Here is a 12,187-nt window from a genome sequence, read left to right as displayed (position 1 = left end):
TAACCAGTCTTGATTGTCTGTTGAAACAGGTTCCATTGGGTGTAAAATGCAAAATAACAGTGAAAACCCATGAGTTTCAGTTGCTTTCTTAATACTTTCAAACAAATTTGCAACAATATATATTAAATTCTAACATCATATAGGAGAAAAAGAGGGTAAAATAAATCAAAACAGTTGCCTTTTTTCATGTCTTTTCACACCAAGTGTCCATGAACCATTGACACCTCTTTCTCTAACACCAATTGTTAGTGATGGTCAAGGTCATTACAATGACCTTAGAAAAGTACTGTGACCATCCATTTCAAAATGTTGCAAATCTTTCGGTGGTTGGTAGGTGTGTCATTTGTTGGTGATAAAAAGACTGGGCTGGGACGGGTAACTCAGGTACTCGGTCAAGTGGGTACTGAGTTGGACCCAGGTACCCAGGTACCCAAACCCAGGGTTTATCAGGTAATATATTATTTCATGAGAAGAATTTACTACTATAGTTCCAGGTTACCTACAAGTCACTAATGTTGGCATTTCTTTCTGACTATTTGCCCATTCCTTCTGACTTTTATATATTTTGAATAAAGATATAGCTTGAGTCAACTTCAGTGTCTGCATGACCAGATTGCTTTATACATGTATCTAAATACTTTTTGCCAGGGCTTCCATTAAACAATTCCCATCAGACTTTTTGTATACAACTCATGAGACCTACAGTATGTATCCGGGTAGGGTCATGTAATAGAAGATCAGGTACACGGGTAGTAAATTTGGACTTGTCCCAGCCCTACTTGAGATGTTATTTCTGACAAGATGCATATGATTTCAATGGCAGTCCCTACATGGGAAACACTGGAGATGCCCCTGCTTGTGTCTCACATCAAACTCAATCACTTGTAGGAAGCATGTATCAATTATTCAACCCTGTATTCCCATGTACTGCCTGCATGATCTCTGAACCACTCCAGGGCTGGCAACACACATGGAGAGGAGGGATTTGTTGTTCCATGACAGACAGACAACATGGAAAGATATATGCTTTTGCAAGCATTAACTCAACAAACATACACAAAGGAAAAATGCATGTGCGAAACACTGCAACGATTGATGTTCATATCTTGATTTGAAGTGTGATGTTATTATTGTACTGGAGCAGTGTTGTTCCATAAACATGCTTCAAACCTTTCAATAATCAATCCTTAAACATTAGAGTTAAATTGTTGGTTATGGATTTTTCAATATTGCTTCCAATGTTTGTGGTTGTCAAGACGCCCAATGGAATCACAAAAGGAAGTTGCACACTGTACGTACAGTATCAGCCTCAACAAGAACTGTTCATCTTGAATCTCATTTGTTTAAGGTATGACATATCATATTCCCATCATCAAATATGGCTGACTAGAAGCCTCTGAATAATACCTCAGACCAGTACAGGCCTATCATCTAATTACAGCATTGACAATTATCACCTGGACATAAAGACTAGGTACATATATGTCAATTATCAATAAGTTACAGGTAGAATCTATGATTGCCTAAGGCAGTGAAACAGCTGAGTGCAATGATATTTGATACAGTCTTACTGCTGCAGAATTGACCTTTAGAGTGATATTTGAATAATTTACAAACCAACCACTGAGGGGGATCTCGAAAGTATTAGAAAGACCAAATAAACCATACTTGAGCCTATCTGTTATAGTGGGCCTAAAGCACTTTCCAAAGAAGGGTGATAGATAATAGTTTTCTCCCAAAGATAATTATATGGTGTAAAGTGATTACTGCTGTGTGTTCCAGCCATTTACACTGCTATCTCTTTACCACAAGTAAATAGGCAGAGCTCATGCAGGCTCTCAAGGGAGCACACCCATTTAACAAATGACTGCTGATGCAAAATATGCCACCATAACATTGGCTGATGCAACATGCAATAAATTTCAATTTTCATATGAATTGATCTAAAAATAGAGAATTACTTTGTACTGTGAAATGCCATCACCCACAACGGTTTGCAAACATGCTTATGAAATACTTGGCAACAGACAGAATAAATAGTATTGGAAAAGGGCGCATTGAATGGGTGAGCTGGGAACATGCCTGAAGACAACAGATAGGTCTGAGTCCATAGGGACATGGGTTACATAGTACACCTAACTAATGCATGAATGAGAATGGGCTAGAATCAAGTTCTCCTAAACAGAACAAAAAATGTTTAATACTACCTAGGGTATTGCCAGATGCTCTAGGGTACTGCCACCATTCTGTACTGGTGCATAAGTGTGTGTGTTGATGTGTGTGTGTTGGTGTCTGAGAGTGTGTGTGTGAGTGTGTGAAGGTGGTGTGGGGAGGGGGCTTGTTTAAGCCTAAGTGCTCAAGGCTGTGGAAAATCAATGCCTGACCAGCCAGATCACTGGACAAACCAAAAAATAGTGCCACGGCACTGAAGCTCTCCAGGATAAACATGAAGCTGTATAAAATGTCAACGAGGACAGCCACTTAACAAAACATGCTGTCCACATTCATATTCAAATATGTTTCTGTATAAATTGTTGAATAATGAGGACAAACTGACAATAAATTCTCAGGATTCAAACATATATATGCCAATGTTCAGCTCCCTCAGTCGGACAACTTCAGAGAAGTTCTCTACCATATTCACAGAGCAAAATATGCATTTTGAGAGAATTTAAGATCATGGTTAAGAAATAGGTCGAAGTTAGTAATGTTAAAATGGAATACAAGGGATGAATCCCACAACAATCTAAACAAAAACCAAATTTCATACATCTTGTACAGAAATGGCCTAGTAATGGTCATTAAGAGATTTTTCAAAATGGCAGCTGTGGTGGCCATATTGAAAAGTGGATCTGACCCTCTTGAGTGAGTGATTAAGTGAATGAGTTTAATATTACACCGCTTTTAGCACTATTCCAGCAATACCACGACGGGGGACACCAGAAATGGACTTCACAGTTCACACATCTGACCCTCTTGAAACAGATGAGGTGTCATCATTGGTTTCAGCTTCAATTTCCAGTAGTTTCTATTTAAGAGAGGAAATGCCCTTTGAGAGATTTTTAGAGCATTGTCAAAGTGCAAGGTCAAATAAATATCCAAATTCAAAACATTGTAAAAAACGGAACATGTCTGTTGAACCTGACAACTAACTACACCCATACCAAATGTATCACATTTTGAACAAAAATGGCGGAGTAAAAGCCTTAAATATATTTTTCAACAAGATCCATAATCACAGATCATACATCCAAGGTTGTGGGCAACTTCACACATATACTGCTTCATTAACAATTACATTTTCTACAGATTGTGTCTTGAACATGATATCAAACTACAAGAACCCATTATGTAAATCAATTTAGCTTCAAAATGATATTTTGGAATCAATCTGTGTTTCTTTGATTAAAATACACATTAACCTCCTTTCATTGAACCATGATTTGCATTTTAGTGTCAATATCACTCCTGACTGAGCCACAGTTTGTCTATGTCACTCACTTCCAACTGAAACAACACACCTAAAGCCACCGGCAGTGTACAGAAATAGCCTGGCAAAGCAATTGTTAAGTGTTCACACTTCACTGATAAACAATAACATGTTTCATTGCAGGCCAGTGAGTGGAAAATGTTCTCAAAGAAATTTTACACTTCATACATCTTACTCATGCATGTAGCTTAAAGTGTGCATGTGACACTACAACATATATAACCATCTATTCATGCTTATAGTTTCAAGAGTCTTGGAGTGTGCATGTGACACTATAACATATATAACCATCTATTCATGCTTGTAGTTTCAAGAGTCTTGGAGTGTGCATGTGACACTATAACATATATAACCATCTATTCATGCTTGTAGTTTCAAGAGTCTTGGAATGTGCATGTGACACTGTAACATATATAACCATCTATTCATGCTTGTAGTTAAATTGTCTTGGAGTGTGCATGTGATACTATAACATATATATAACCATCTATTCATGCATGTCTTATGTATGAATAGTAATTTGATTTTACAACGTTTTGGCTTAATTCGTAGATCCAAAAGTTTAAATTTGAAGCTGTAAAACATAGCGCATGAGTGTAGAGGTAACCTACGCTATGAAAGGACATAGTAGTTTGTGTATGTTGAGATTTATAGACTGCCTTATCATTTGTAACATTTACAAGTCAAAATGGGGGTAAATTTACATTTTCAAAGTTTCAGGAAACTTGAAGCAACCTATTTTAAAAAACCTTATTTAACATATAATTTACTTCATGATGAGGTACTTTCCAGCACAAGTGGATATGCTAGGTGCACTGTCTTGTCCATATCTAAAAGGTCTTATCATCATGATCATATGTACCTGGTAGGCTGTGTACTTTGTGCCTATGTATGGTGATTTGAGTGTAAAAAACATTCTGCTCTAGTGACCAAACAACATTGTTGCCCTCTTTTGTAACTGATATCACACACTTGAACCTTCAGATGTGCATGAGTTGACACACACTGTGAGGTTAGGTATTGTGTACTCAGGGTTCCTCCACTCACGTCTTATGACCTGTAGAAGCCAGCATCACCGGTTGCATTTACACAACAAATACCTTCAGCCTCTGCTTAATGTGAGCGTCAAATGTAACACTAATTCTCATGACACCAAACATGGTTTGATAATCAGACATTTTTTATCAAACTGTAAATTGGATGACCAATGAATTCAAAGTAAGCCTGTTGAATGTTTACTTACCCCAATTATAAAAATGCTCTAAATGTATGTCCTATATATAACTAACTACATTGTTCAGTGACTGATGGCAGGGAATAAAGCATATCTTACACTTCCCACTTGACAATATGCAGCCACCAGTTACTCCGGGAGATTATATGTAAGTGCAGTGCCATTACACAAACAAATTGTATCTTAAGTTACTAACTAACAGTGAACACATTCTCCTCTTACAACATGCCTGACCATTTGTAGAACATAACATTTATTAAGCTCATTAAGTAGGTCTATACCACTATACCAGTTAATCTCTGATAACCCTACAGGCTCATAAACAGTTGGAGCTCTAACAGATGTACATTCTACGTCATATGAACTACTTAGTCGCTTCAAGGATAACTAGCTTTGGCAGTAAAAGTCAAATGTGCCAGTAGGATGAATGGTCCAAATGTCAATGCCGTCCCAACAGTTAACATTGCCTGGAGGTATAAACAGGTGCTTCAACCAGGTATGTGTGGCAGTATTTCACGTGCATTAGGATGAATGGCTGTGAGTTATTAATGACTGACATGCTGGTGTACAATGAAGCCTGAGGTCACCAGGGGATTGTCTGTGTCTGAGACAGATATATCTTCATTAGGTGCTGTACAGTAATCCACTTAACACTGCCAGCATAAGGCAGATTCACAACTGTACACCTAATGCACAGCTCCATGGCCTAGCTGGAAGTGGTAATTGGCAACTCGCTGGGAATCATTAACTAAATATCTTTCGCTTATTACTGCACCATAATTGGTGAACTAGCTAGATTACAATATGAAGAGTTATTGATTACACTCAAGTTGAAAGTGAAATGTCAACAATAGTTTCTCAGGCTGAAGGCTGGAAATCACTAAATACATTATGCATATCATTGTATATTTAAAACAATTCCTTAAGCATTGCTTGTTTGACAATACAGGATTAGCATCACTGTGACGTTCATGTACCGCTGACTAAATATCATATTAGTATGGAGATGGGAATAATTCACTTATTATACACATACACAGAATATCCACTTTTTCACACTGAACTTTATAACATCTGAATTAAACATTAGAACTTTAGGAGCATATACCAGAGAAGTGATCTCATGGTCCATATTGAAGGATTGCTTTAGGAAAGTCAGTCTGACTCAGTTGACAGTTTATTGACAAAATTGCCTTAACATGTTCATTTGCCACAACAGATTGTAAGACCAGCAAAATGAAACACAGTGAAACTCACAAAGAACAACACAGCAGTATTATCATACTTATATCACATTGATCAAAAGGAAAGATATGTGGCACAATTTCCATGTAGTAACATATTTTAAACAAGATATGATTAATAAAATTATGAATCGCTAACAAAAATTATATGTTTTGTTTTTTGATTGCGTATTTAAGCCCTTTCTTGCTGATAGTACTGTAGATACTGTAATTTGAGCGCAATATTGCCAGTGGAAACCATTTATTAAATGAGGCCAGAATGTTTTCCTCTGTTTCCAAATGACAAGAGTCGCCTACAGCAGTATTTGTCTTGCCAGCATAAAGGTCACATTGGAAGAATGCATGTATGTATCTTCTTAGTGACCTTGAAAGGTTGGATATTATCTGCATGGAAATTATAATTATCTGTTTGATGCAACAACGATTCTTGACAAGCAAATTAGTAGAATCTGGTTACATGTTGTTATCCAGTATATACTGCTGTCACATATGAAATAAGGGAACAGAAACACAAGTATGACAAATACATCAATTTCTTGATCTGTCATCATCAGTTCATATCCCCTTTGAGAAATAAATAATAAACAGGAACAACTTACATGTTTTACCAGGTGCTGGGAGTAATGATACTATGTAAAAACAATTGGTGCTTATCCATATAAGACTTATATACAGTTTCAAAACTTGGTTCAATCCGATTTAAATATCACCTTAGCTTGGAAGTGTTGTGTTTCTAAAAACCTTTAGGGATAAGGATGAATAGCATTATTATCAATTTCATTGGGACTATTTGGTGAATGTCATACTACACAGCACTGATTGAACCATGGAATAAGCATGTTTAGTTTGATATCCCTGCAATGGCTGCATTGTGTGAGGGAGGGTATGCTGAAATTGAGTTAACGTCAACTTTTCATTTCATTATTTCTTCAACAAATGAATTATCATACAAGCAGAATGCCCTGAAATCTTTGAAGGTACATGATACAAACCCCTGCTGCTTTCATCTGACAAAACACAATCTGTTTTTGCTAACACTGGTTGTGAGTGTCCGACTTATTCATCTAGAACTGCCTAGAGAGCCATGTGCTTAATAACACAATATTCAATATTTGACAGCACCTTTATTTCAGCTGGAGACTCCCTTGTTGAAACTACCATGTGCATACTGCAGTACAGCAAGGGTGCTGACTGCTAGAGGGACTTGATGGAGAGAATGTTTGGTATACCATTTCCAGTTCATGTTCCTGGCATTCAGCAGAACTCATTAGCAATGTATCATTGTGTCATTATATGACCTTTCGCTTCGGCAGAGGAAAAAATAATCTTCATTTCAAAATCTTGATTTTAACATTTATATTCCATTCCCCCCACTATAGTTCCATATCATACTTGAACATTAACAAGAATGGGGTTGGCCTGCTTCTCTCGTGACAAGGGTGTATGAAGAACTTTAAAGATTGCTTCTACAGCTGGGAGGAGTAACTCGGGCACGCGGGTCAGGTGGGACCCGAGTAGGACCCGGGTACCCACACGACTACCCGGACCCATGGTTAGTCAATATTTTAGTCATGTGATATATTGTTTAACGACAATAACAATAAACCTCCATGTTTACACGACAAGTTGCTAATGTTTGCATTTCTTTCTGACTATGCATGCATTCCTACTGACTTTAATATAGTAAAGATGAAGCTTCAGTCAACTTCAGTGCATTCATGACCAAATCATTTCTTATGTATATCTAAATGTATTTAGTGTATTTAGGGCCTGGTAAAACAATTTCCATTCGGACGTTTTGAACAAAAGTCTTGAGACCTATGATTGGGTACCCAGTAGGGTTGGGTTATAGGGTATTGGGTACCTGGGTAGTACATTAGGATTTGTCCCAGCCCTACTATCTACAAAAAAGTTCAAATCTGTCTTGGAAATGTATGGTCATTATTATGATGTCAAATACACACTGATCATTTCACTATCAAATGAAGAAAACAATCCTGGTATATGTTATAAATAATCATGATGATTCAAACAACATGAAACTTGTACTGATGTCTCTGAATTAGATGCTTTCCAAAAATCATATTAAATGTTCATGACATATATATTCTGCTGAGGATAGCATTGAATGTGGAATCAATAATAGGTGCAATAGATACAACATTACAGCACCCAAGGGAATAGGTTCTAGAAAGATATCAGTACCACGTAAGTTACTATACTCTTTCACAACTTTGCACAAGAGAAATGTGAGCAAAATAAAGAATTTGATAATATTCTCTAAAAGACATCCTGCATGAAGGAAACACTGAGAGAGCTGTGTGACTCGACCAATAATACACATGGGAAATAACATGTCATACGAGTACTTACAAACCCATCACACTGGCTGTCAGTGTTGCACTCACTTCAATTGTAAACCTTTGAAATAGAACCACTTTATCAGGTGTTTGTATTATTGAAAGATTTATGTGATGGTATGCATGTCTGCATTACAAGTGTACACGATTCCAAAAGGTTGGATCCAGATGGCATAGTCTTCTTGCACTAGGGGTATGATGACATTTTCACTTCTGATCCTTAGCTTCAACAGCACATAATGTTCATCTCAGAGGCACTGCTTAATATTCTTCCAATGATTTCAATTACCCCATGTTTTAAATAGGAAGTGATGTGCAATTTCTCTTTTGTGAAGCATTAACCAAAGATGGTTAAAAAAGGTAGCATATCTCAATATTGTGAGGCACGTATTACAATACTGGTCTCTAAGGGAATACTCATTTCTCTCCGATGGCAATTTTCTGTAACAAATTCTATTTTCATGAAAAACAACCAACATTCTAATCTTCCGGGTCAGTAACTCAAAGCTAACCAATAAGGCCTTTGACACAAGCTAAGGTTCTTGTGTTAGCAGCCTAAGTGATATAGGGGGATCAAAGCAGAATGGTGGTAGGTGATTAGTACATCACAACTGCTCCCACCAGTAACAGTGTGATTACCATTTAAACATTAATATTAAATAATATCATAAAATGGATTTATGTGTATAAGAAAGTGATGTTAGGAAATATTTGTGCACACATGATATCCAGTTATTTCTATTCTTTGTAAAATAACTACCAATTATAAATAACTAAGAAATATGTAAAAAGGACTTAGGCATTGTGATTTGAGATCAATAAAAATATGCTGAAAAAGATTAAGACTGAGCATGTTTCGCCATCTACATGCTGACTGTCAGATGCTAAAGACCAGTTCTGGAAGCATTTCATGATAATGTGCTCAAAGAAGCGGAACAAATAGCATGTATACCATTACAGAAGTAACACAAACTTCACCTATTGTCAGACACCTTTAGACAAAGATTGCTGAAGCAAATCAGCACAGGGCAACAACAATAATCTCTCACGAAAGTACACAGATATCTGACCAAAATGCAAAAGCTTGTATCACTTATATTCCACATAATCTGACAGCGTACAATATAATTATTATTGTGTGCACATTATCATTGACTTAAACATGCATTCCACCTCAATGATCAAATCCTTTACTGAGAATTAAGAATCTGGTTACATGTTTGTATCCAACATATATTTCTTTCACATATGACATGTAAATGCGAATGAAAACCACATTCAAAAACATGTCCATGACAACAAATATCACTCTGCATGATCAAATTGTCACTGCTATCTTTCAGCTGGAGAGATTTTGAAAATCAATGTGACAAAATGAACAGATTAACCTCACTCACCTCGGAATGATACTTTGGCAAGACGATCCGCTTTCCCCCGTAAATTTTCTGCATATTTGAGGTGCAGTATCAAAGCCATCCTTATTGTAGTGTCCCTCTAAAGTAGATCCATGTGCAACAGACCAACCTCACTGACTGTCACAGCTCTGGCTGTGTGTGTACAATCGTCCTGTGCTGTAGCGATGCCAGAGAAACGATGCCAACCGCTTCCCTCACTGATTCACTCTGGGCTACTGCATGTGTAGGAATCAAGCATTACCAACGTACGTACATAATTCATGGACTTGCTGTTCCAGTAAGTGTAGGCCCCCCTGCAAGTGATAAGCCGTCTGTCTTTACTTACTCTGCTTAGTCAATGGAACAGGGCTATTGATTTCTCCACACAAAACACGGCACACATCTCCCTGGAATAATGGGTCTGCGCAAAACCTTACAACTTTCAACTGACACTATCAAAGTATTTGAGGTTGTTATGGTTACATTTCTAGCCCTTCTGTATCCTGTAGACACAGGGGATTAGGAGATGATCCTGCAGGCACACCTGTCACCTGGCCATGCATATTCTTTGACCAATGGAAGCTTGTGTGATGTGGTGGTAGGATGCAATGGGTGGGTGGAGTTGTGAGGTCCAACACTGGATTGAAGTGGCTGCAGTCACTAGAACATGGCATCATCAGCATTACCTCATAGTAAGTTTCTCATCTGGACCCCTTTCATTATCAGTGATGGATAACATTTGTGAATACAAACTGAACAATTACATCAGAAGGGTATTTTAAGAAGATTCTCCTGGTAATTTGGGATATCCAACATGCTTTTTTAACTAGTGATATACGACAATAACTATGTTGTGTGGGAGTTGGCAAGGTAAATGAGGGCAGATTAGAATATTGATTTCCTTCCAGTGTGAATTAGACAAAGCTCATGCTGATGTGGTTTGACAATATTGTGATGTACCCAGCCCATGAAAATGAAACTGAAATTTGTCACTGTACCAGAACTGCTTCCTGGATTACTTGTACTATGTAACAGCCACAGTGTTCATACTTTGTTAACAATTTACATAATCAGCATCATTATTATACGAAAGATTGTAGCCACACAATACAATGTTCTCTGAATACATACTGGGTACATACAAATTCAAGTTTGGCCTGGCACAAAACAATGTTAGATGCCAAATCTGATACAAACAAAAATGCAGAGTGTTTAGTGCAGACAAATTTGGAAAAAAATATGTCTTGAAGGTTTACATGGGTGTGTTGTCAACTGCTTTATATGTTTAAAAGAGATAGTGTCATAGTGAAAATTGGTTTTGGACCTCTTGAATAAATTCAGGTGTCATTATTGGCGGGAACAAGCTTGTAAAATTCAAACTTTATTGATCCTGTGGTTTCTGAGCAGATGATGTTGACACAGCCTGGAGAGCAATTTGAGGGAAACTAGACCATGGTTGAAGTGCGAAGGTCAAATTAAGGTAAACATTTAAGATATCACACAATAAACATATTTGTAGCAGCTCCATTACCAACAAAAAATACACCAAATTTCATTACATTTTGGCAGAAAGGTGCTGAGTCATGGCCATAATGGCTGACATGGTGGTCTTATAGAAAATGTAGTCTCAAACCTCTGGAATAAATTCAGGTGTCTTTGTTGGTGGGAACAAGCATGTGATGTTTCATCTTTTCAGTGGTCTAGTGGTTCCTGAGAAGATGATGTGATCAACAGACGAAGGACAATGGATGAAAAATCAAAGATGTTGGACCATGTAGGCCATCACATGTCGCTCATGATGATGGAGCCAAACTGTAGTGTAAGATATTACTGACAGTAGTGGAGGCACACTGTAGTGTAAGATGTTACTGACAGTAGTGGAGACACACCGTAGTGTTAGATGTTACTGACAGTAGTGGAGACACACTGTAGTGTAAGATGTTACTGATGGTGATGGAGACACACAGTAGTGTAAGATGTTACTGATGGTGGTGGAGACACACTGTAGTGTAAGATGTTACTGATGGTGATGGAGACACACTGTAGTGTAAGATGTTACTGATGGTGATGGAGACACACTGTAGTGTAAGATGTTACTGATGGTGATGGAGACACACTGTAGTGTAAGATGTTACTGATGGTAGTGGAGGCACACTGTAGTGTAAGATGTTACTGATGGTGGTGGAGACACACTGTAGTGTAAGATGTTACTGATGGTGATGGAGACACACTGTAGTGAAAGATGTTACTGACGGTAGTGGAGGCACACTGTAGTGTAAGATGTTACTGATGGTGGTGGAGACACACTGTAGTGTAAGATGTTACTGATGGTGATGGAGACACACTGTAGTGAAAGATGTTACTGATGGTGGTGGAGACACACTGTAGTGTAAGATGTTACTGATGGTGATGGAGACACACAGTAGTGTAAGATGTTACTGATGGTGGTGGAGACACACTGTAGT

The 12,187-nt window shown here is 37.7% G+C and overlaps 1 protein-coding gene across 8 annotated transcripts in view; it reads right to left on the bottom strand.

Moving 5' to 3' along the window:
• The window catches only part of LOC139480297 (otoferlin-like), a 216,407-nt gene extending 206,308 nt beyond the window's left edge, over window positions 1–10,099 (bottom strand). For all 8 annotated transcript variants that reach the window (XM_071263348.1, XM_071263351.1, XM_071263354.1 and 5 more), the window contains exon 1: window positions 9,726–10,099. In XM_071263348.1, coding sequence (XP_071119449.1) covers window positions 9,726–9,804 — 79 coding nt within the window. In that variant the 5' untranslated portion in view covers window positions 9,805–10,099. The remainder of the gene's footprint in view (window positions 1–9,725) is intronic.
• Between the last annotated feature and the right edge of the window lie 2,088 nt (window positions 10,100–12,187).

The sequence above is a fragment of the Haliotis cracherodii genome, unplaced genomic scaffold (assembly GCF_022045235.1).
Source record: "Haliotis cracherodii isolate W230 unplaced genomic scaffold, xgHalCrac1.p SCAF_4, whole genome shotgun sequence".
Lineage (NCBI taxonomy): Eukaryota > Metazoa > Mollusca > Gastropoda > Lepetellida > Haliotidae > Haliotis > Haliotis cracherodii.
The sequence above is the reverse complement of the archived record's forward strand: the minus strand, read 5'-3'. Positions and strand labels throughout refer to the sequence as shown.